The sequence below is a fragment of the Cibotium barometz genome, chromosome 4 (assembly GCF_041138505.1).
Source record: "Cibotium barometz isolate CiBa-2024 chromosome 4, ASM4113850v1, whole genome shotgun sequence".
NCBI lineage: Eukaryota > Viridiplantae > Streptophyta > Polypodiopsida > Cyatheales > Cibotiaceae > Cibotium > Cibotium barometz.
In genome coordinates this window covers 8,413,964-8,440,603 of record NC_141049.1, presented here as the reverse complement: position 1 = coordinate 8,440,603, position 26,640 = coordinate 8,413,964, and the positions used below count along the sequence as shown (strand labels likewise).

Here is a 26,640-nt window from a genome sequence, read left to right as displayed (position 1 = left end):
CCATCAATGCTCGCGCAATCTCAGCAATGTGCCTGTTTTTCCGCTCAGCAACTCCATTTTGCTGCGGAGTGTATCTGCATGTAAACTGTCTCCGAATACCATTCTTCTTCAAAAATTCAGAGAACTCGTTGGAGAAGTACTCTCCCCCTCCATCTGACCTTAGGCACTTTACATATTTCCCTGTTTGCTTTTTAACTAAAACTCTGAAATTCTGAAAGTGAGTGAACACCTCACTCTTCTCCTTCATGAAATATACCCACACTTTCCTTGTGTGGTCATCAATGAAAGTCACATAATACCTGCAGCCTCCCATAGATATGGTCTTCGTAGGACCCCATACATCTGAATGCACAATATCTAGTGCATTTCTGCTCACATATCTATTACGTGGAAACACATGCTTTGTTTGCTTCCCAAATTGGCATGCTTCACATATTTTCTGCATACCTTCCACTTTAAATTTTGGCAGCCCTGTCACAATTCCTTTTGTCTGCATAGACTTCAATCTCTGCACATTTACATGTCCAATTCTTTTATGCCATATGTCTGTGTCTGCAACAACTCTTGAACCATTTGCAAACATCGCAGCACTCATTTCAGGCATGTCTACATTTAATGTAAACATTCTGCCCACTCTGTTGTCTTTTGCAACCAACCCGCACTTGTCTTTAAAATCTTCAACATAACATCCATCAGGGTTAAAGCGAACCAGCAACCCCTGCTCAATCATCTGGCCAACTGAAACCAGATTCTTTGTTATGTTCGGTACATGAAGTACATCTGCAAGGTACTTCACTTTGCCATCCTGCATAGACAATGGCACATCTCCAACATGGGCAATTGGATGAGCAGTGTCATCCCCTGTTTCCACAAAACCTAGTCTTTCTGGGTTTTTCATCTCCTTGAACCACTCCCCATGACTCGTCATGTGGTTCGAACCGCCTGAATCCACATACCATACATTATCTTTTTGTGCTGCATCAACATTTTCAGACATGGCACTCACAACATGCTGCATAACAAACAACCTTTCATTATCCTCATTATTTTTGCTTGAGGATGCATAGTTGTTTTGCTGCACTTTCCCATTTTGCATGTCAGCCTGCTTCTTATAACATTCTGACTGCACATGTCCAGGCTTACCACAATAATAGCATTCACGTGCATCATTATATTGCCTTTGCCAATTTCCACGACCTCTTTGACTCCCCCTGCCTCTGAATTTGCCTCTTCCACCTGCGTGTCGTTGTTGCTGTTGTTGATTCTGGGACTGTTGTTGTTGCTGCTGCTACTAGCTATAATTCTAATTACCTGTTCGGCCACCTCCTTGACTGCGTCCACGGCCTCCTCTACCTCGTCCTCTTCCTGAACTCGTGTAGAAGGCCTGTTGCTCTAAACTATTTTTGCTTTGTGAAGACTGTTGGTCTCCACCCAAGTTCTTCTCTTCGTCAGCATAGACACCAAATCTGTAAAGTTGGGAATGTTTTCCCGAGTCTGAATAGACGTCTTGAACGCCTTGTATTGTGGCCCGAGACCACGTAGACAGACTTCCACCTTGTCATCATCATCTACTGACACACCAATAGATGCAAGGGATTCCACAATACCCTTTATCTTCAACGCATAGTCATTCACAGACATGCTCTTTTTCTCCACAATATGAAGTTCATTCTTCAACTGTATCTTGCATGCCTTGGTATTTGTTTCATAAAGCTTTACCAAGGTGTCCCACGCCTCCTTGGGGGACTTGGCATCCTGAATGTGCCGAATCATGTATGGCTGCAGTTGGAGTCCTGTTCATGATGTATACTACTGTAGAAACAGTCTCAGCCCAATAGCAATGCGGCATATTCTTCTCTTCCATCAATGCTCGCGCAATCTCAGCAATGTGCATGTTTTTCCGCTCAGCAATTCCATTTTGCTGCGGAGTGTATCTGCATATAAACTGTCTCTGAATACCATTCTTCTTCAAAAATTCAGAGAACTCATTGGAGAAGTACTCTCCCCCTCCACCATCTGACCTTAGGCACTTTACATATTTCCCTGTTTGCTTTTCAACTAAAACTCTGAAATTCTAAAAGTGAGTGAACACCTCACTCTTCTCCTTCATGAAATATACCCACACTTTCCTTGTGTGGTCATCAATGAAAGTCACATAATACCTGCAGCCTCCCATAGATATGGTCTTCGTAGGATCCCATACATCTAAATGCACAATATCTAGTGCATTTCTGCTCACATATCTATTACTGCTTTGTTTGCTTCCCAAATTGGCATGCTTCACATATTTTCTGCATACCTTCCACTTTAAATTTTGGCAGTCCTGTCACAATTCCTTTTGTCTGCATAGACTTCAATCTCTGCACATTTACATCTCCAATTGTTTTATGCCATATGTCTGTGTCTGCAACAACTCCTGAACCATTTGCAAACGTCGCAGCACTCATTTCAGGCATGTCTACATTTAATGTAAACATTCTGCCCACTCTGTTGCCTTTTGCAACCAACCTGCACTTGTCTTTAAAATCTTCAACATAACATCCATCAGGGTTAAAGCGAACCAGCAACCCCTGCTCAATCATCTGGCCAACTGAAACCAGATTCTTTGTTATGTTCAGTACATGAAGTACATCTGCAAGGTACTTCACTTTGCCATCCTGCATAGACAATGGCACATCTCCAACATGGGCAATTGGATGAGCAGTGTCATCCCCTGTTTCCACAAAACCTGGTCTTTCCCGGTTTTTCATCTCCTTGAACCACTCCCCATGACTCGTCATGTGGTTCGAAGCGCCTGAATCCATATACCATACATTATCTTTTTGTGCTACATCAACATTTTCAGACATGGCACTCACAACATGCTGCATAACAAACAACCTTTCATTATCCTCATTATTTATGCTTGAGGATGCATAGTTGTTTTGCTGCACTTTCCCATTTTGCATGTCAGCCTGCTTCTTATAACATTCTGACTGCACATGTCCAGGCTTACCACAATAATAGCATTCACGTGCATCATTATATTGCCTTTGCCAATTTCCACGACCTCTTTGACTCCCCCTGCCTCTGAATTTGCCTCTTCCACCTGCGTGTTGTTGTTGTTGATGATTCTTGGACTGTTGTTGTTGCTGCTGCTGCTGCTGGCCATAATTCTGATTACCTGTTCGGCCACCTCCTTGACCGCGTCCACGGCCTCCTCTACCTCGTCCTCTTCCTGAACTCGTGTAGAAGGCCTGTTGCTCTAAACTATTTTTGCTTTGTGAAGACTGTTGGTCTTCACCCAAGTTCTTCTCTTCGATAATCAGCATAGACACCAAATCTGTAAAGTTGGGAATGTTTTCCCGAGTCTGAATAGACGTCTTGAACGCCTTATATTGTGGCCCGAGACCACGTAGACAGACTTCCACCTTGTCATCATCATCTATTGACACACCAATAGATGCAAGGGATTCCACAATACCCTTTATCTTCAACGCATAGTCATTCAGAGACATGCTCTTTTTCTCCACAGTATGAAGTTCATTCTTCAACTGTATCTTGCGTGCCTTGGTATTTGTTTCATAAAGTTTTACCAAGGTATCCCACGCCTCCTTGGGGGACTTGGCATCCCGAATGTGCCCAATCATGGTGTCCTGTATACTAATGGAAAGCCAATACATAAGCGATATCCCACAATTACTCTAGAACCTGGTTGGGGAATGCTGGAACTAATGGAAAAAGAATCAAGGTAAAGGTAGTTGAACCAAGTAAGGGTAAAGAAGTTTGGGTCTTTGTGTATCATACCCAGGAATGCTACCAAATCCTGCACAGGCCAAGAGTGATGGAGGAGATACTGAATGGGACAAGCCTTGGAGAAATCGTAGAGCAAACATGGATTCCTCACACCATTATAATATTCCTCACTTCCTATGATGCAAACAATGATGGAGGAAAGGCAGAGCTTGGAAGTGAGGTAGTGGAAGTAAAGATCACTAAAGAACTAGTGACTGAAATACTGGGATTGCTTGTCATGGATAAACCCAACAAATTTTCCCTAGATAGAATAGATATCTCAACTTATGCCAAGGGTTGGCAAAGAAATCACATGGGTATAGCCTTTGAAACCATCAAGGATGTCACCGTGGAAAGCACCAATCGAGCTCAGAATATGATGACTTAGGTAAAATACGTGGATAGGCACAACATAACAGCACCAAAATTCTTGTGATCAATGAGATAAAAGAATATTGGGCACATGAGATAATGAAATATTTGAAGGCATATTGCAAAGATCACAGGTTGATCGAGAGGCCAATCCATTCTTATTGTATCACATTTTCACATATAAAGCTAGTAAGATCTTGGGATTTTTGCAATTTTCGTTGGAGCTAGTGTTAAAGGTGCACACTAGAACAATAGAAGGTGAAGCTAGTTAAGATACACGGAACGTCTTGCCACATGCCAGCACATCTACTAGAAAACCCTTAGCGCTTGTGCTGGAAAAAGGGACAAACCTGGGAGAATTAGTCATCTATGAAAGACTAGAGGAAGGTAAGGAGCTAAAAAGGGATGGAATAGTCATTCAATCAAGTTGTCGAGAAAAGCAAACTATAGTCCAAAAGCTGATGAAAGACCTTCCAAGTGGCAGAAAGACATGGACAGTGATGCTAAGCTGGAAGAGGTCTAACATATTTGGATGAGAGTAGTAAGGAGAATCAGATGACCAAGAGGATAAAATGATGACACTTTCTAGGAGCCTTATCCAAACCACTCTTTGCTTTCTTAGAACCTAAGAAAGAAATCATTAGAGAAAAAAAGTTGTTAGAACAAATGAGTCTGAGAGTCAAACATCTGGAGAACGAGGTGAGGGAATCCGAGGAACAAGCTTCTTAAATAGTAGGGCTATTATTACAGCACATAGAGGATGAAAAATTGACTTCCATAAAGTGGGGACCTATAGCACACAAATCCAGGCACGACGACATAGAGTGCTTGAAAAGGAGAAACGAGGACTAGTTGCTCAACTTAGAGGAAACTAGGAAAGACAAGGACCGGATGGAAGAAGCTAACAAGGTACTTTCTCAACAAAATGAGCAAATGCAGAAACAAAATGATACAATCTCCAAATAACTAGCAAGTGAAAGGGAAAAGTATGTCCAGGTAAGTAGCAAATGCAAGGAACCAGAAAGAAGATGCAACAAGCAAAGGAGGGCTTTGAAAGATAGCTACAAAGATACAAAGATGATGAGAAAGTGGCAACAACAACCATAGCATATAAAAAAATTGACTAGATGTCCCAAGAAATAGAGGAATACTATTAGGAGTCTCAAAAGTACAAAGCAAAGTTGAGAAGAAAGAGAAAGGGTCGGAAACAACTACGAAGAAGTTTTCAAAATGGGAAGAACCAAGATCTCCCTTAGAACAAGGAGGTCCTTTCATGGACACCTTGTACACTCATGCTTCTCCCTTTTACCCTCATGCTTCTCAACTAGTAGTTCAAGCGGTCTCTCCCAAAACCCTGAAGCACACACAAGCCTTTTTTACTTCCACCATGCTAATATCCCTCATAGAAAAGGAGATTGACTTTACAGAGCCCATTAGTCATAATGATGTAGAGTTTATCATAAACAAGCTGTAGTACAACATCCCCCATATTCTTAATGGCCATATTTCCTGGGGATGTAGCTCTATAGGAGCCGGATGACATTTTTGGATTTCCCCTTCACCCTACAGTTCTCAATTTTAGAGCCTAGGTCCATGTCTTAATGCAATCCCATGATTTTTCATTTGAGAGGATGCGCCATTTCTCCTTAGTATGCTAGAGAATATGTCCTTGGACTACCAATGTCTTTTAGCTTTTATCTCTGGATGGTTACTCATGGAATTCATGAGGGGAGATAGTGCTATCTATACCTCATAGCTTGAAAGAGTGAGTCATATTACCCTCTAGGAATTTGGAAACTCTTCTTAATCCTAAGTTGTCACCTAGAGAATTCTTGGCATAGACTAGTACAAGGGAATTCAAGGAAAAGCACCTAGATTACCCTAATGTGGATAATGATGAGTCACCTCTTCTAGAATAAGATCTAACAGATAAGCTCATAGGATAATCCCTAGGATCTGGATGTGAATCAAGAGGAAAAAGAAATATTAGAAAGGTTGACTTAACCTAGGATCCGGATGTGAATCAAGAGGAGACAGAGAGATTAGAACAGTTGACATATCCTTACAGGTCAAACATCTTTGTATCTAGTTTAAACTTAGGTACCCCCCACAGGAGGAGCTAATCATCACCGAAGAGTAGACTAGTACCTTAATGTGAAGCATATATAGGTGCTTGCATTAGGTACACTTAATGTGAAGCATATATAGGTGCTTGCATGCACCTTTCAAGTGCATGCAGTAGGTACACTTAAATTGTTTTAACCCATGCAAATGCATTGGCACTTGAAATTTAAAAACTCATCAGCAACACCCACCTATGAATTGGTTCAAATCCAAGAGGTTGCCTAGAAAAGTAGTGGCTCACATGGCTATTGAATATTCAAAAAGCTCAAGGAAAATACATGAAGTAGGCAAATCGTAAATGCAAACATGTTATATTTCATGAAGGTGATTATGTGCTTCTTGGTATTGAGAAAAGGAGACTTAAATCTGTGGATACCAACCCTATAGTTAAGTTAGCTCCTAGATTTTATGGACCTTTCAAGATAAAGCAAAGATTAATGATAATGCATATAAATTGGATCTACCTTCTACTTGGCTTATTCATATTAATATTTTGAGATCTTTTAGAGGACCTCCACCATCTCATTTTACCTTAGAACAACCTCCTGAACCATTGGTGGAGAAGAACATCTTGTGTGACTATTATTGACCATGACACCACCCCTACATGCACGAGAAACACTTACGTTAAGTATCTTGTGACTTTCAAGAACCATCATGTTTGACGTTGCCAACTCGGGGGTTCACTATATGTAAACTCTCTATATCACATGCATTCATGTCCTGTTTAACGATGCCAACTCGAGGGTTCACTATATGTAAACTCTCTATATCACGTGTGTTCAAGGCCTAATTTAAAAACCCCTTATCTATAGAGGATGCGCCATTTCGCCTTAGTATGCTAGAGAATATGTCCTTGGACTACCAATGTATTTTATCTTTTATCTCTGATAGTAGCTCGGATGGTTACTTATGGAATTCATGAGGGGAGATAGTGCTATCTATACCTCATAGCTCAAAAGAGTGAGTCATATTACCCTCTAGGAATTTGGAAACTCTTCTTAATCCTAAGTTGTCATCTAGAAACTTCTTGGCATAGACTAGTACAAGGGAATTTAAGGAAAAGCACCTAGATTACCCTAATGTGAATAAGAGTCGCCTCTTCTAGAATAAGATCTAACAGATAGGCTCCTAGGATAATCTGTAGGATCTGGATGTGAATCAAGAGGAAAAAGAAATATTAGAAAGGTTGACTTATCCTAGGATCTAGATGTGAATCAAGAGGAGAAAGAGAGATTAGAACGGTTGACATATCCTTACAGGTCAAACATCTTTCTATCTAGTTTAAACTTAGGTACCCCCCGCAGGAGGAACTAATCATCACTGAAGAGTAGACTAGTACCTTAATTGGAAGCATATATAGGTGCTTACACCTTTCAAGCGCATGCATTAGGTACTCCTAAATTGTTTTAACCCATGCAAATGCATTGGCACTTGAAATTTAAAAACTCTTTAGCAACACCCACCTATGAATAGGTTCAAATCCAAGAGGTTGCCTAGAAAAGTAGTGGCTCACATGGCTACTTAAAGGTTTGTGATGCACTTACTTTGCATTTCATTGCATAGGTTCGAGGATGGACCATATATTAAAATTCAAAGTACGAAATCATAAAAAACGTAAATGTATTTAAAAGAAGCTCTCAACTACTGTTAGCTCTAGCTAGATCAAAGAGCATTATACAAATCATAGAAAAAGTAAATGTATTTAAAAGAAGCTCTCAACTAATGTTAGCTGTATCTAGTTTAAAGAGCACTTTAAAAATCTTTTGCCTCCTTTTTTGGAAATGATGGGACTTGATTTCCCCTATAATATGTTGTGGTTCCTTTCTAAGATGGCTAGCTTTGGACGTATGACTTTGTTGGTATATATCCTTTTGGGACATTAGTTGGTTTTTTCTTTTAATATATTTACTTCTCGTGAGCAACACTTCTAAAGCAAGTTTTCATATAAGATTACTTCTCATATATACTTCGTTTTCCCTTTTAATGTATTTACTTCTCTTGAGTAGCACTTCTAAAGCAAGTTCTTAGCTTTTTTACCAATGCCATTTAGTGGATTTTTCCTTCTAATATATTTACTTCTCTTGAGAAACACTTCTAAAGTAATCTCTTAGCTTTTTGACCAATGCCATTTAGTTCCACTACTACATTAGCATGTGTTGTGACTCTATATAACAAAATAATGTAGGAATTTAGCATACTCTTTGTTAGTATGACTGCATGTATTATATCCTATCAATTGCCACTACCTCATAATCAAGTGGATTTGACATGGTTGCCAACCTCATAATCAAGTGGATTTGACATGGTGGCCAACCTCATAATCATTACTATGAGGTCCATTACATATAGTCAAATATATCAGGAAAACCAATAATAATTATGGAAAATTGATTGGTAATCAAAATTTCAAGCTTTCATTATCATAAAATCAAATGATTAATATGGACCACTGACGACTGCCAGGAACATGGTGCTTTCCATATAGTCAAGACATGGTCACATGCATTCTTATTGCCTCTATAGAATTTCACATTTTATAGAGGCTATAGATTTCTTTTTTAGAGACATTAACCAAATTCAAGAGCTGGTAAAGTTGAATATTCAAAAAGCTCAAGGGAAATACATGAAGTAGGCAAATCATAAATGTAAACATGTTATATTTCATGAAGGTGATTATGTGCTTCTTGGTATTGAAGCGTTATGATGAGTGTGGTGGTCAACTCAATCCTAAAATATTTCATGAAGGTGATTATGTGCTTCTTGGTATTGAAGCGTTATGATGAGTGTTTTTTTTCATAGCCAAGAGTCAAGTTGTTGGGCCATATGGTGTCAGAAAATGGAATCGAGGCAGATCCAGATAAGGTAAAGGCGATCATTCTTCTTCCATCGCCCAAAGATAATAAGCAGGTGGCTACCTTTGTGCAGAAGGTGAAGTATATGGCAAGGTTTATTCCATTGTCCTCACAACTTCTTTATCCATTACAACAAGTGGCAAAGCATGATCCATTGCAATGGGATGACAAGTGTGAAGTAGTAATTCAAAAGGTGAAGGAGGTGTTAGGGGGGTTGCTAGCCATGCAGGCTCCTGATTGGGAACAAGTGTTTTATGTAAATCCCTCAGTAGGGGATGATGCCATTGGAGCAATGTTGTTGCAGAAGGGAAAGAGGAGCCTGTATATGAGGCCAGTGTATTGTGCGAACCGAGTGAAGTTGGTGGCAGAAAGAAGATTGTCAGAAGTAGAGCTAGTAATGGCTAGTGTGATATTTGCCTGTCGACGCTTTTGTCATTACTTGCTCCCACGACCTTTTGTTTTCTTGACAAGTTATGCTCTTTTTACACAGTTAATTAATGGCGTTAACATGTCAAATGCGGTCAAGAAATGGGTAATTGAGCTGCAAGAATTTGAGTTCTCTTTGCTGGTAGAAGACAGTACAAGCGGCTACCCTAGCTGATTTGTTGACTTACAAGGAGAATCCTCTTTTAGTTAAGGAAGAGGTGGTTAAAAGGGTAGTTGAAGAAGTGCCACAGATTAGCGATGCACATGTTCTTTTCTTTGATGGCTCATACAGAAAGAGCCATGATGCGGTTTCAGGAGGTATAGCACTATATGATCCAGAGGGGAAGCTAGTATTCAAGAGAGGGTTCAAATTGGATGCTCACAGTAACAATGAGGCTGAATATGCTACTTTGGAAGCCGCATTACACATTTGTTTGAAGCATGGAATTAGAAGGTTGAGCATAAAAGGTGATGCCTTGCTGGTAGTAAAGCAAGTGTTGGATGTGTGGAAGAGTAAGAACACCTCATTGAAGGAGATGTGCTTCAGGATCAAAAGCCTGCTGAAGAAGTTTGAGGCATGAGCATTAGACATATTGAGCATGCTCTCAATGAGGAAGCACATGAGGCCGCCCAAAGCATGATTGGCACGAGGTGTTTGTTCTTAAGGCTGATCTGCCACTTTATCAAGGTCGAGAAAGTCTAGCGCAGGAGGAGGAGTTTTTGCTTACAAGAATCATTCCAAAGGACATTCAGAAGTCTAAGAAGTATGGTTTTATGCATAGAGCTTCTAAGTACAAATTGATTGGTGAAGTGTTGTACATGAAAGGGGCTTATCTAGTGTTGAGATGTGTGGGCTAGAAGGAGGAGCTTTATAGAGTGTTGGAAGAAAATCATGAAGGCACATGTGGCGGCCATTTTGCTCTCAAGATCACCTTGCATAAAATCTTGCAAGAGGGGTATGTATGGCCTAGTTTGTAAAAGGATGTTCACCATTGGTGTAGGTCTTGCAAAAGATGTCAATCATTTGGAAAGAGAGTGTTGAAGCCAGAGCTACGAAAAACCATTCTAGCCTTTGATGTATTCGAAAAGTGGGGAATTGATGCAGTGGGCCCATGACCTATCACAAGTAGAGGCAAAAGCTATATCTTGACTGCAGTGGACTATCTCTCTAGATGGGTAGAGGCTAAGGCAGTAAGGCAAATCACTGCCAAGGATGTCGCAAAGTTTGTGTGTACGAGGACATTTGTTGCAAGTTTGGGGTACCACTAGAGCTTCTTTCTGATTAAGGGCCAGGGTTTAGAGCTAAACTATTAGATTTCTTATGCGAGAAGATGAAGATTAGGCACAAGTATACTACTCCTTATTATCCACAGTGTAATGGCCTGAATGAAAGATTTTAATGGGGAGTTGGTGCAGATTCTGGCCAAGGTGACAGAGCATCAAGGCAAAAATTGGGATTTGGAGTTGCCTAGTGCATTATGGGCTTATCGTACTTCGGTGAAGATAGGTACAGGGTTTACTCCATATCATTTATGGAAAGGAGGCATTATTGCCAATGGAAGTCGATTTGCTTGCAGTAAAGCTGTTAGAAAAGTTACTGGGGCATTCCAATGATGCATTCAAGGGGAGGCTTTTACATCTGCAACAAGAGGTTCAGCTAGATAGGGTGAGAGATGTGGAGCATTATGAGCAGATGCAAGACAAGGCTTTGGCAAAGATAAATGAAAGGATCAAAAGCAAGGGTATCAAGAAAGATGACTTGGTTTTGTGCTATAATAGTAAGCTTGACAAAACCTTCCCGAAGAAGTTTCAGATCAAATGGGGAGGTCCCTTCAAATTCATGGACTGTTTTGGAAACAGCACATACCAATTGGCTGATTTGGATGGTACGCCACATGCCTCAAGGGTGAACGGTTTACTGCTGAAGATTTATCATGCAAGGTTGATGATGGTGCAGAAGAATGAGGAGTCTGGCAATGACACAGAGTTTTTGAAGGATGTTGCAACATTGGATGCAAGAAGTCTGGCATCTCTATTTCTTGCTAGATCATGAATGATCTAGCAGGCTAGGGGGTGGGCAAACTATGTCAGGCACTTTTTTGATGAGGTTTTTTCAGCATATGTACATACGCATGCATGGGTTCTTAAATAAATGTTTGCCCATTTCCTTTGGCCGGACAACTACGTGGGGCCCATAGGTGTATAGGCGGGCGAGCATAGGCATAATCATGGTTTTTTATTATTAATAGTATTCAAGTTCTTTTGATGAAATAAAGTGGGGTGATTGGCGTGTTTAGCGTCTTCAAGAAGCTTTTGGCGGATTCAGTGGGTGAGGTCAGCACGTGCGCATGGATGGTGTCACGGGGTCAGAAGAGTCAAATCTCGCACACGTGATCACTTAAGCCACAGCTAGTTTGGTTTTTTGCGACACGTTATGCGGAAAGGTCGTCATCATGAAGTTAGAGGGTGGAGCCCATGTCACGCGGTTGCAGGTCTACTAATGATAAAAGTGGAGAAATAATGCAAAAAAAGACGATTGACAGGCGTGCGGGATGACACAAAAAGACTACCGACATGATGCGGATGGTTTTTGGCTCATCGGGCGTCCGTTTTGGATTAAACGAAAGCCCAAGGGTGCCCAAGGATAAAAAGGGGAGTTTGGACACTTAAAAGAGTGTGAATGCTGCAGGAAAAGGGAGGAGAGTTGCTGGTCTTTCGAGGAGAGGAAGTCGCTACAGCAAAGTGGTCATTTTTGGAGCTTAAATTGCTCCTAATTCGCTCATCCGAGGTCGTATTTGAGCGCTCCGATAGTGTAGCGCAGGGTTTTCGGCCGTTCTCAACGCAATGGTGCAGTCCTTTATGTCCAGAAATGACTCCTTTTCTTGCTATTAATAGGTCCTTTGAATTTGTGTGAGTGTGCACTCCGCCTCTGGCTCTTCTAGTGTAAAGAAACCATTGTACATGATCTATTAATTCCATTTGGGTAATGTATTGCAAGAATTGTAGAGCTATTAAAGGATTTCATGCCCCCATTTGTGGATTTATGTGTGTGTGTGATTCAAAGAGTGTGTGGGTAGAGTGAGTATAGAGGCATATCCAGTGTTCTACTTTTTCGTCCCACAACGTTATAAGGAACGATGATCACGGTGGAGAGGATGATCTAGTTATCCTTAGAGCATTTAAAAAAAGATGACATAAACCAAAGCTTTGCACTCACATGTAGCACGGAACCAATATTGAGTAAATGAGTAAATAAAGAGTTTTAAAAACCCCTTTTGCTAAACCCACGTGCTACGCTTACATATTTATGAGTGACCCCCTCGAGGACATCAAATGGATGCCATAAAAGTTTTTATGGTCTTACCAAAATCTCATCCACTCTTACCAGCCACACAATTAAGGTCAATTGGAACAAACCCGAGCAAGAGGGAATGTTAGTCATAACCTCTATGGGAACACCCATTAGTTTATTTCGAGATATTTTATTTGGATGCACCTTATATTTATATCATTTACTAGATTAATGTGTTTAATCAAGATGTGTGCTCTGATATGGTTAGGATTAGTATGTTTTATCAGTTGTGTGCACTGATTAATATTATTTTGGATGTAGGTGAAGAATGAGTGGAGGATTATGTTTTCATCGTGGGTGGAATATGCTAAATAATGAAGCCCTCAAATATAGAATTTATAGATATTAAAAAAAACTTAAGATGTACGCTAAATACATTTTCTTTTTGCACATTGCGACACATTAATGTAGGTTAGAGCTCACATAGGATAAAGAGAGATTGTCACACACATTATAAGAAGGAACGGCAATCAAGGTGAGAGGATGATCTAGTTATCCTTAGAGCATTAGAAAAAGAAGAAGATAATAAGGGCCTAGTTGAAATAAACCAAAGCTTGGCACTCACATGTAGCACACCAAATCAATGGTGGGAACAAGCCACGACGGGGATATAATGAAGTAAGTAACGGCTGTGTAAATCGTTAAAAGCTGGATGAAGTAATCTATATGAGAGGAGCGTGACGGATGATCTCATATATGACAGATGACCTTATATATATATATCCAACAAAGCTTTGTTTTTGCACATTGCGACACAGTAATGTAGGTGAGAGCTCACATAGGATAAAGAGAGATGGTCACACACGTTATAAGGAACGACGATCATGGTGGAGAGGATGATCTAATTATCCTTAGAGCATTTAAAAAAAGATGGCATAAACCAAAGCTTGGCACTCACATGTAGCACGGAATCAATATTGCGTGTATGCTGTGTGGTGAAAAGAAGGATGGCGTGGCCTGCTTTTAAAAACTCCGGAGCCTATGAACGGAGTCCACGTATGCTGAAAGAGAATTGCCACGTAGGCTGCACGCGGACTGCTTTTCACGCGGCCTAAAATGCATATAAAACCCGGGAGGGTTTTGTTTCTTGATTGTCGTCGAACCTTGTCGTCGTCGCGATGGTGAACTCCTCCTCTGTGGTTGTTGGCGGATGGGAGACGGTGAGGCTGCTGGGGAAGGGTGGGTGTGGCACGGTGCACCTGGCTGTGGACTCCACCTCGGGACGCCAATTGGCGGTGAAGACGGTGCTCTGCGACACCTTGGCGCGGAGGGAGGACGTGGAGAACGAGGTGGCCATCCTGCAGAGCTTGCAGGATGATGCAGCAGGCGGCTGCCCTAACCTCATCAAGTGGCTGGGCTGCGAGAGCAGCAGCGTGGACGGCCAAGAGGTGAAGAGGGTGTTCTTGGAGTACATGGCGGGCGGGAGCCTAGAAGGGCTGGTGCAGGAGCAGGGCTGTCTGCTGGAATCGGAGGCAAGGGTCTTTGCCAGGGCCATCTTAAAAGGCCTGGACTTTCTTCACGCGCAAGGCATCGTGCACGGCGACGTGAAGTGCGCTAATGTCTTGCTGGGGCCGTCGAGTACCGGTGTGCATGATATTGCTGAGAAGCGAGATGTAAAGCTTGCAGATTTTGGCATCAGCAGGAGGTGTGCAGGGCAGGGCAAGGTGGGCAGCTTAGTTGGTGGACGGCCGCCGGAAGGCGCCACCAGGGGCACCCTCTCCCACATGGCACCCGAGCTCGGCCCGAAGAGGGGCCCCTCTCCGGCCTCCGATGTGTGGAGCTTTGGGTGCACGGTGGTGGAGATGTTGCAGGCCGGATGTCCACCTTGGGGCCGTGGTGTGGAGGCGCTGGTGCGGCAGGTTGTTCACGGGGAGGCCCCTTGCCTTCCCTTATCTCTCTCCCCTACCTGCAAAGATTTTGTGCTCAAGTGCTTGAGGCCGGACCCCGAAGCCCGATGGACCGCCCACCGGCTGCTTCGCCACCCCTTCCTTGCGGAGCATCGTGAACATGGAATTAGGGCATCACAGCCCAGTTTTCTTGGTGCTGCTGCTGCTGCTGCAGCACGTGATCTTCAGCTGCAGTGGCCGCGTAAGAAGAGTACTGATCGCCATCATCTTCCTATGTATACGGGCCGCAGCTCGCTGGCCAGGCTCTTCCACCATGGCAACAACGTTGTAGTGCCACTGCCAACCACAGACGTAGTCTCCAGCTCCTGTGCGCCCATGCTACAGCTCGCTGACGCATCACCCAGCTCGATGCCTTCTTCACGTGTGGCTGTTGCTGCTGTTTGAAGAGATCATACGTGTGGCTGTTGCTGCTGTTTGAAGAAGAGCATATGGCAACGGCCTCAGAAGACAGGCACGCTTAATTATTCCCTCGAATGAGGAAGACACATAAATCCAAAGAAATTGCCTACTGAGTCTAATTGGTGAATGTGCGGCGGCAGACGCTTATAGTGTCCAATTATATAGACACTGCTTAATGGCTATGTGAATGAATTATAAGGTCAGCTCTCTGCTGCTGCTGTACTATGGAAGAGACTCTTATTTTATAATTGAGTGAAAGGCTTAATTAATTCTACTTGGTTTGCCTTGGCAATGCAAGAAATCAGTGATTCTGTGCGAGAAAATCTTTGTCCCAGCAGTCCGCCTTGATGTTGCCCACGCTAAGTGCATCACACATGCTGACTTTTTGTTGCGTGTAACAGTTCAGCTGGAGTTTAGTCGATGTGAGCCTACTCATCATGCCCTCACCTTCATGCTAGCCCGTGCACCCTTCCATTAGATGATTATAGATATAGATGCTACTACACACCAAAATTTGCAAAATCGCCGGCCCTCTTTTTTTTATGAAGAATACAAACCTAGCTAGCTCTGCAGTACATGTTAGAGTACAGTTAGAGTGCCCTAAAAGCGAAAGACAGTGAAGAAACAAAAGGAGACGAGGACTCTTATTAATTCCAAAAAGAACACAAGTAATAACGCAGCAACCTTACAGAGCATGACCTAGCAAGCAAGCTTACAGAGCATGAGCTGACTATATATCACGCCAAAGTAACTTTTCTAACAGCTTTACTGCAGGCAAATCGACTTCCACTGGCAATAATGCCTCCTTTCCATAAATGATATGGAGTAAACCCTCTACCTGTCTTCACCGAAGTACGATAAGCCCATAATGCACTAGGCAACTCCAAATCCCATTTTTGCCTTGATGCTCTGTCACCTTGGCCAGAATCTGCACCAGCTCCCCATTAAATCTTTCATTCAGGCCATTACACTGTGGATAATAAGAAGTAGTATACTTGTGCCTAATCTTCATCTTCTCGCATAAGAAATCTAACAGTTTAGCTCTAAACCCTGGCCCTTGATCAGAGAGAAGCTCTAGTGGTACCCCAAACTTGCAACAACAGATGTCCTCGTACACAAACTTTGCGACATCCTTGGTAGTGATTTGCCTTACTGCCTTAGCCTCTGCCCATCTAGAGAGATAGTCCACTGCATTCAAGATATAGCTTTTGCCTCTACTTGTGATAGGTAACGGGCCTGCTGCATCAATTCCCCACTTTTCGAATACATCAAAGGCTAGAATGGTTTTTTGTAGCTCTAGCTTCAACACTCTCTTTCCAAATGATTGACATCTTTTGCAAGACCTACACTAATGGTGAACATCCTTTTGAAAACTAGGCCATACATACCCCTCTTGCAAGATCTTATTCAAGGTGATCTTGAGAGCAAAATGGCTGCCACATGCGCCTTCATGATTTTCTTCCAACACTCTATAAAGCTCCTCCTTCTAGGGTACACGTCTCAACACTAGATCAGCCCCTTTCATGTACAAGACTTCACCAATCAATTTGTACTTAGAAGCTCTACGCATAAAACCATACTTCTTAGACTTCTGAATGTCCTTTGAAATGATTCTTGTAAGCAGAAACTCCTCCTCCTGCACTAGACTTTCTCGACCTTGATAAAGTGGCAGATCAACCTTAAGAACAAACACCTCGCCAATCATGCTTTGGGCGGCCGCATGTGCTTCCTCATTGAGAGCACGCTCAATATGTCTAATGCTCCATGCCTCAAACTTCTTCAGTAGACTTTTGATCCTGAAGCACATCTTCTTCAATGAGGTGTTCTTACTCGTCCACACACCCAACACTTGCTTTACTACCAACAAGGCATCACCTTTTATGCTCAACCTTCTAATTCCATGCTTCAAACAAATGTGTAATGCGGCTTCCAAAGTAGCATATTCAGCCTTATTGTTACTGTGAGCATCCAATTTGAACCCTCTCTTGAATACTAGCTTCCCCTCTGGATCATATAGTGCTATACCTCCTGAAGCCGCATCATGGCTCTTTCTGTATGAGCCATCAAAGAAAAGAACATGTGCATCGCTAATCTGTGGCACTTCTTCAACTACCCTTTTAACCACCTCTTCCTTAACTAAAAGAGGATTCTCCTTGTAAGTCAACAAATCATCTAGGGTAGCTCTTGTACTGTCTTCTACCAGAAAAGAGAACTCAAATTCTTGCAGCTCAATTACCCATTTCTTGACCGCATTTGACATGTTAACGCCATTAATTAACTGTGGCAAAAGAGCATAACTTGTCAAGAAAACAAAAGCTCATGGGAGCAAGTAATGGATGAAAGCGTCGATAGGCAAATATCACACTGGCCATTACTAGCTCTACTTCCGACAATCTTCTTTCTGCCACCAACTTCACTCGGCTCGCACAATACACTGGCCTCATATACAGGCTCCTCTTTCCCTTCTGCTACAACATTGCTCCAATGGCATCATCCCCTACTGAGGGATTTATATAAAACACTTGTTCCCAATCAAGAGCCTACATGGCTAGCAGCCCCCCTAACACCTCCTTCACCTTTTGAAACACTACTTCACACTTGTCATCCCATTGAAATGGATCATGCTTTGCCACTTGTTGTAATGGATAAAGAAGTTGTGAGGACAATGGAATAAACCTTGCCATATACTTCACCTTCTGCACAAAGGTAGCCACCTGCTTATTATCTTTGGGCGATGAAAGAAGAATGATCGCCTTTACCTTATCTGGATCTGCCTCAATTCCATTTTCTGACACCATATGGCCCAATAACTTGACTCTTGGCTGCGCAAAGAAGCACTTTTTAGGATTGAGTTGACCACCACACTCATCATAACGCTTCAATACAATCTCCAACTTCTCACAATTCTCAGCCCGTCTGTTAAACACAAAAATCATCGATGAAATCCTTCACACAACTGCCAATGAATGGTGAAAGTACCCAATTTGCCCTTTTTTGATAATGAGCTGGGCCATTTGACAACCCAAACGGCAACACTGTATAACAAAAACAGCCCCATGGCGTGATAAATGAAGTCTTCTTCTGATCTTGAGGAGCAATTTTAAGCTGGAAATAGCCAGAGAAACCATCGCATACACTGTACCGCTCATGGCTGGCCAACTGAATCCAAGATCTGATCAATGAAAGGAAGAGGGTATGGGTCCTTCTTAGTGGCTACATTCAAGGGCTTAAAATATACACAAATCCTCCACCTTCCATCCTTTTTTGGGGTAACCACCACTTGGGCTACCCATTCAGTGGTCTCCACTGGGCATATGAACCCTCCCGTCTCAATAGCTTTTCTACCTGTTCCCGCAAGGCTTCCATTTGCTCTCGACCCATTCTTCTTATCCTTTGCCGCACTGGCTTAGCACCTTCTTTTAGCTCTATATGCATTTCTTCTCCTTTGAACCCTCTGATCTCTTCATATGAAGTAATGAACAAACCAGGAAAACTAGCCAGCATGTGCAAATATTTCTCCTTCTCCACAGCTGCTGAGAGGTCTCCACTAATCATTTTTATCATCAACTCTTGCTTCTTTGACAACTCCACCTTGGGTTGCATCAGCCCTTTAATTACTTCATAAGGCCCTTCTTCAACCTCGTTTGCAAATGCAACTAAACCAAACTCATGGAGTTCTTTGTCCATCAGAAGAAATGCAACATCAACCTCTTCATCGCTACTGGCAGAACTGTCACTGTCCACCTCAGACACTGTAGGAGAGTTCTTTGTCCATCAGAAGAAATGCAACATCAACCTCTTCATCGCTACTGGTAGAACTGTCACTGTCCACCTCAGACACTGTAGGAGAGTCTTCATCACTAGACTCATCCTCATCTTCATAAACTTCCCCCTATGGTTTTCTTGTGTCCATATCATATAGCTTCTTGGCACCTGTCTTTCCACAGAGGCTAATGGTACCATGCCTCCAATCTTGAACGGCTCCCACTACACGTAACCATGGTCTGCCTAATATAATAGGATATGCTCCCAACCCAGCTGGCATCACATGAAAATCAACCACTGCCTTCACTTCATATGCCTCCACTTCTAAGTTCTTTACAACACCCAAACACTTCACCTTCTGATGGTTTGCCAACCTGATTCAAAAGCTTTGACACCCCAGCTACTATAAGACCCATCCTCTCAACGCATGAATGTGTTATGACATATATTTTGGCCCTGCCACAACATAACCTTGTCCCAAATTCTTCCTTCTGTGCCACACATCGACTACTGGACAAATATCTAGTAGCTCATCCATCGACAACACCTTCACTGAACCTCTCTTTGGCTCTTCCTTTATTGGGCTAACCATTCTCTTCCACTGTCGCTTTAGCTTAGGCACCATATCTATGAGCTGCCCAAAAGTAACATCTGCTTTTCTACCTGTCAGATCCTCCTTCAAACTATAGCTTAATTGCCCATCCCTTAGTGGAAAATCTATAACATGAAACTGGCGAGACGAGCCCTTTTTTTCCTCTTGGCCTTGACATCCTCGCCTTCATGGCTCTTTCCCTTCTTCCTACTAGGACCTGCGCCATTTATTCCTTCTTTATCCTCTGTGGTCCTCTTCCCAATAGGCATCACTAATGTATCCTCCAGCATTGCTGCCTTCTCCAAGGTGACCACACTTAACACTTTTGTCTTTCCTTTGTCCTCCTTGGTCAGTCCACTGGGTCTTGCCTCTCCCTTAATCTCAATGCCATGATCATTTGAGCTATTCGGCAACTGTGCAGGCAATGGATACATGTCTCCACCCATTCTTGTGGTGATTTATCACATTGTGGGCTGATGTGGCCAAGCTCTCCACAGTTATAACATGTGGGCATCTACCTCCAGACCCTACCATTGCTCTCTCCCAACACCATTCTTTGGTTGTCCTTCACCTCCTAGTGGTTGGTTGGCAAACCTCATACGGCCTCGATTATTTCCCACATTACCTAGCATGTTTAGGCTGAGATTCTTCATTAAATGGACCACTTGCCTCATGTCTTGCCTTAGCCCATCATCTTGCGCTGCAGTAGTGACCATTACTGGCACAACTTGAGTAGCGACTGGAACCACATTTGCAGGATGAACCTCTTCTGGAACCCGATTTTGCATGGAATCCATTTGCTTCATCTCTGACACCCCAGGTAGTGAGTTCACTACCAACTGAGTTAATCTTTTCAATTTCCACTCCTTGTTCCTTGCCACCTCTAATGCATCCTCATATGTTCTCTGCTTCTTCAACTCTATACCCTCCAACGCAGGTTTTCTTTGAGGCCAGCCAAGAACCCGTCCTTCTTCATCATATCTGGCGGGGCCCCTTCTGGCTGCAAGGCTTGACACAAGCTATCCCATGAAAAAGAAAACTTCTTGATATAATCATCAATGGGCTCTGCTTCTCTTTGTCTCAATCCTTGGATTTCATGCCAGACTTTGTTTGGATCTTCCACCTTCACAAATTGTGTTGCTAAAGCCTGTCTGAGATTATCCCATGTTAATGGCATAGGTGGATCAGCCCTCTGCAACCAGTTCCGTGCATCACTCTTCAAACAGATTTGCAAGAGGCGTAACATTTGAGTGGGTGTCTGAACATGGTTGCTTATGCATTCTTTGGTTGTCCTTCACCTCCTAGTGGTTGGTTGGCAAACCTCATACGGCCTCGATTATTTCCCACATTACCTAGCAAGTAGTGACCATTACTGGCACAACTTGAGTAGCGACTGGAACCACATTTGCAGGATGAACCTCTTCTAGAACCCGATTTTGCATGGAATCCATTTGCTTCATCTCTGACACCCCAGGTAGTGAGTTCACTACCAACTGAGTTAATCTTTTCAATTTCCACTCCTTGTTCCTTGCCACCTCTAATGCATCCTCATATGTTCTCGGCTTCTTCAACTCTATACCCTCCAACGCAGGTTTTCTTTGAGGCCAGCCAAGAACCCGTCCTTCTTCATCATATCTGGCGGGGCCCCTTCTGGCTGCAAGGCTTGACACAAGCTATCCCATAACAAAGAAAACTTCTTGATATAATCATCAATGGGCTCTGCTTCTCTTTGTCTCAATCCTTGGATTTCATGCCAGACTTTGTTTGGATCTTCCACCTTCACAAATTGTGTTGCTAAAGCCTGTCTGAGATTATCCCATGTTAATGGCATAGGTGGATCAGCCCTCTGCAACCCTTCCTCATGACCCCTAGACCAGTTCCGTGCATCACCCTTCAAACAGATTTGCAAGAGGCGTAACGTGTGAGCGGGTGTCTGAACATGGTTGCTTATGCATGCAACCTCGATATTCTCCAAGAACTCTTCCACATTCTCATCACTTCTTCCATGAAATTTGGATAAGGGAAAGCCATTGCTACCCAAATCTCTACGCTTTGAAAACCCCCTCTAACACAGGTGCGAGAAAACCAAAACTCTCTACTGACTCAATCCCCAGAAAACTCCGATGTATCTCAAGCTTTAGAAGAGGATAAACACATGCACATCAAATGAGTTTTTGTAGTTAATCATTGGAATCACAACGGGAAAAGGAGCTTCCATTCTCTCTCTAAGTCTTTCTGGCCCAAACATAAAGACCATGCGCTGCTGGAAAAAAATCTTCCTGTCCACATGAACATTTATCTGGATTCTTTGTGTAAAATGGAAAGGAGTAAATTGAGGTCCATTGTGATTACTCATTGAAAGCAAACCATGCAGCTCCTAAGAAGGCACAACTGGCTAATTATCCTCTGATTCTACCAGAATTTTGGCAGCATAACGGTAGTATAAGGCCATAATAACCAAAAAACCAGCCAAGTAAAGGGAAGCAAAACCACTCCAATATCAATAGCAAATTGTCACAAAGGCTAATGCATCAACATAGCACTATCCTAGCAAATCTGTCTATCACTGAGACCTCATGTCCATACATCAGTCAATGCCGAGGGGGTGCTTGAGGGATCGCTCCAGTACCTAATCCACCAGTGGGTCCTACGCCACGCTCGGTACCCACCAGCTTCACAAAACCTCACGACTCTCACAATGGCTGCAATTTCTGATAATAGAATACATATCCACACTGCATACATATGGGCATCCACAAAGCCAGAGGAGTCAACGCTCCACATACGACTGGCCAAGCCCAAAGACCATATAGCATCAAGCCTACAGAACCATATAGCATCAAGCCTACAGAACCACCTGTAACATAGGCCCAAGTAGCAATTGGGTACCTGCACACCTGTAAGTTTACCTGTAACTTGTAATCTGCAACCTGAAGGTACTTGGAGGCGTTCCTCAGTGGGAGCACCAAAAGAGATGTGGGGCAAAAAAGTAGAACACCGGATATGCCTCTATACTCACTCTACCCACACACTCTTTGAATCACACACACACATATAAATCCACAAATGGGGGCAAGAAATCCTTTAATAGCTCTGCAACTCTTGCAATACACTACCCAAATATAATTAATAGATCATGTACAACGGTTTCTTTACACTAGAAGAGACATAGCCGGTGGAGAGGCGGAGTGTACACTCACACAAATTCAAAGGACCTATTAACAGCAAGAAAAGGAGTCATTTTTGGACATAAAAGACTGCACCATTGCATCGAGAATGGCCAAAAACCCCCCGCTACACTATCGGAGCGCTCAAATCCGACCTCGGATGACGAATTAGAAGCAATTTAAGCTCCAAAAATGACCATTTTGCTGTAGTGACTTCCTCTCCTCCAAAGATCAGCAACTCTCCTCCCTTTTCCTGCAGCATTCACACTCTTTTAAGTTTCCAAACTCCCCTTTTATCCTTGGGCACCCTTGGGCTTTCGTTTAATCCAAAACGGACACCCGATGAGCCAATAATGAGCCAAAAACGATCCACATCATGTCGGCAGTCTTTTTGTGTCATCCCGCACGCCTGTCAATCGTCTTTTTTTGCATTATTTCTCCACTTTTATCATTAGTAGACCTGAAACCGCATGACATGGGCTCCACCCTCTCACCTCGTGAGATGACCTTTCCGCATAATGTGTCGAAAAAAACCAAACTAGCTGTGGCTATAAGTGATCGCGTGCGAGATTCGACTCTTCTGACCCCGTGACACCATCCATGCGCACATGCTGACCTCACCCATTGAATCCGCCGAAAGCTTCTTGAAGACGCTAAACACGCCAATCACCCCATTTTATTTCATCAAAAGAACTTGAATTCTATTAATAACAAAAAACCATGATTATGCCTATGCTCGCGCGTGTACACCTGTGGGCCCCATGTAGTTGTCTGACCAAAGGAAATGGGCAAACATTTATTTAAGAACCCATGCATGCGTATGTACATATGCTGAAAAAAACCTCATCAAAAAAGTGCCTGACAACGTGTGTGACCATCTCTCTTTATCCTATGTGAGCTCTCACCTACATTAATTTGTCGCAAATGTGGAAAAACAAAGCTTTTTTTGATATATATAAGGGCATCTTTTTTTAAATGCTCTAACTATAACTAGATCATCTACTCACCGTGATCGTCATTCCTTTTAAGGTGTGTGACCATCTCTCTTTATCCTATGTGAGCTCTAACCTAATATATATAAGGTCATCCGTTATATATGAGATCATCTGTCACGCTCCTCCATAGATTACTTCATCCAGCTTTTAACCATTTACACAACCTTTATTTACTTCATTATCTCCCCATCGTGGCTTGTTCCCATTGATTTGGTGCTACATGTGAGTGCCAAGCCTTGGTTTATGCCAACTAGGCCCTTATTATCTTTTTTTTTAAATGCTTTGTGGATAACTTAACAGTAGAATGTATGCTCATAGGACATGTTTGATTCACTCCTACCTTTGTTTAATGGACGGCAGCCATATGTAGAGTAATTGAATGCTTAGCTAAGTGCTGAAATTCAGCCTTTGCAAGTGCAAAATTAGTCTGCAAGTCAGCTTTTTGATGAGGCGATTATTGAGGATGTAGTGGATGAGAAGAGAGCAACCATAGAAGAATCTAGGCGTATGCCAAAATGGCTTGTGCAACATTGAGGAATAGCAAGTTAGCAACTCCTTTACCTAGTAGAACTCGTACAGGTTCTCATCATGCAGATTATTCTTATGTAAATCATGTTCTCAATTCTACTTTATGTAATGAGAAGGAATCTATTTCCTTTGAGGAAGCATAGGATGATGATCATTGGATGCATGCTATGCAGGATGATGATCATTGGATGCATGCTATGCAGGATGAGTATAACTCTATACTCAAGAATGACACCTGGTATTTGACAGATATACCTCATGGCAAGAAGGCCATTGATACTAAGTGGGTTTACAAGTTAAAATCCAAAGTAGATGGGAGCATTGATCGCTATGAGGCCAGACTTGTTCCAAAGGGGTATGCCCAGTAAAAGGGCATTCATTATGATGAGACCTTTGCACCCACCACATCTCGTATGACCACCATTAGGTGTCTCGTTGCTTTGGCAGCACATCATGGGTGGAATGTACATCACTTGGACATTAAGACTGCATTCTTGAATGGTGATTTACATGAGGAGGTGTATGTATTGCAGCCTCCTGGTTTTGATGTGAAAGGGGAAGAGTCTAAAGTATGCAAGTTGAAAAAGGCTCTTTATAGCCTTAAGTAGGCTCCTAGAGCATGGTATAAGAAGATTCATGCATACTTGGTTGCAAATGATTTTTGCAAAGTCCAACAAAGAGTACCCTTCATGTGAAGAGGAGTAAGGACACATTTTTGGTCATCGTTCTATACGTTGATGACATGCTACTCACTCATCATGGGACCCAATATAAATCAGATTTCAGCCTTTAAGGGCTGATTTGCAATCATCATTTGAGATGTCAAATTTGGGACCCTTGCATTATTATTTGGGGATTCAGTTTTGAAAAGATGCAGGGGGGAAGAGAGCTTGAGCTCTTGCAAGCACACATACACACACTCACAAAACCCTAATAGAGAACACACAAGGTGAGAGGCTAAAAATCTTCTTCTTCTCTACTCAACACTCAACACACCATATACAAGAATAAGAGTACACACAATATGAAAGGTACTCAACCAATACATACACGGGTTCTCTATAGTGTGAACGCAACTAAATGAGCTGGCGCTATAACTATGCCAGTCTCTAGAATGGCTGTCACACAGCCTGTCATCTCACTGGCCGCATATCACCCAAGATCTCACCAACCATGCCAGTGGTGTAAGTGTGGGGCCTATCCCCCAGGCGGGTCATCAGTGGCCACCGCCTCACTAGACGAGCTCGATATCTCAACACTCCCCCTCGAGCTCAACTCCATCTCATGTACACCAAGCGAAGCCTTGAATCTGCGAAGCTTCTCTGTACCCAATGCTTTGGTGAAGATGTCAGCTACCTGATCCTCTGTGCTGACATAAACAAGGTCAAGGTCTCCTGCTAAGACTTCTCTCTGACGAAGTGGTAGGGGACCTCTATGTGCTTCGTACGAGCATGAAAGACTGGATTCCTGGCCAACTGTATACTGCTAATGTTGTCACAGAAAATGACAACTTGTCTATCCACTCATAGACCCAAATCTGCAAGTAGCTTCCTCAACCAAGCTACCTCACATGCTGCCATAGCAGCTCCTCTGTACTCGGCCTTTGTACTCGATAGAGCAACCGTAGGCTGCTTCTTGCTGCTCCAAGTCATAGCAGCACTCCCCAAAAAAAACATGAAGCCACTGGTAGATCTTCTATCTGAGATACTACCAGCCCAATCAGCATCTGTGTACCCATGTACACATATCTCTATCCCAGTCTCATAGAATAGTCCACAATGCAAAGTAGACTTCACATACCTTAGTATGCATCTCACTGCATCCAAATGCGGTTTCCGTGGAACCTGCATAAACTGACTCACCAACCCAACAGCATAACTCAAATCTGGTCTGGTGATCGTCATGTAGATCAAACTTCCTACTATGCTCCTGTACATAGTAGGATGCTCCAAGATTTCTCCTGAATCTGTACTCAACTTGCCATTCTGATCCAATGGCACAGAAATAGGCTTACAGCCTGTCATACCATACTTGGACAGCATTCCAAGCCATACTGTCTCTGCAGTAATCCAATACCATGTGGTGACCTAATCACCTCAATGCCCAAGAAATATCTGAGCTCCCCCAGATCCTTCATCTTGAACTTCTGTCTAAGCAAGATCTTTACATCAAAGATCTCTGCATCATGGTCCCCCGTAATGATCAAGTCATCTACATAGATGACAACAAGCACAACCTCTCTATCACCATGGCTTTCTTCAACCTGCAAATATGCTCGGGGTGACCCACATCCTCATAACCAGGTGGCTACAACATATACACCTCTTCTTGCAAATCCCCATGCAAGAATGCATTCTTTACATCCATCTGATGTAAAGACCATT

The 26,640-nt window shown here is 42.7% G+C and overlaps 1 protein-coding gene across 1 annotated transcript; it reads left to right on the top strand.

Annotated features, from left to right (window-relative positions):
- Positions 1-14,021: 14,021 nt before the first annotated feature.
- LOC147638859 (mitogen-activated protein kinase kinase kinase ANP1-like) lies at positions 14,022-15,194 on the top strand. Its single transcript, XM_086783944.1, has one exon. The coding sequence runs from the start codon at positions 14,022-14,024 to the stop codon at positions 15,192-15,194; it is 1,173 nt and encodes a 390-aa protein (XP_086640070.1).
- The last annotated feature ends 11,446 nt before the right edge of the window (positions 15,195-26,640 follow it).

Coding starts and splice junctions, on each gene's coding strand:
- LOC147638859 (XM_086783944.1), top strand. CDS start 14,022: ATGGTGAACTCCTCCTCTGTGGTTGTTGGCGGATGGGAGACGGTGAGG.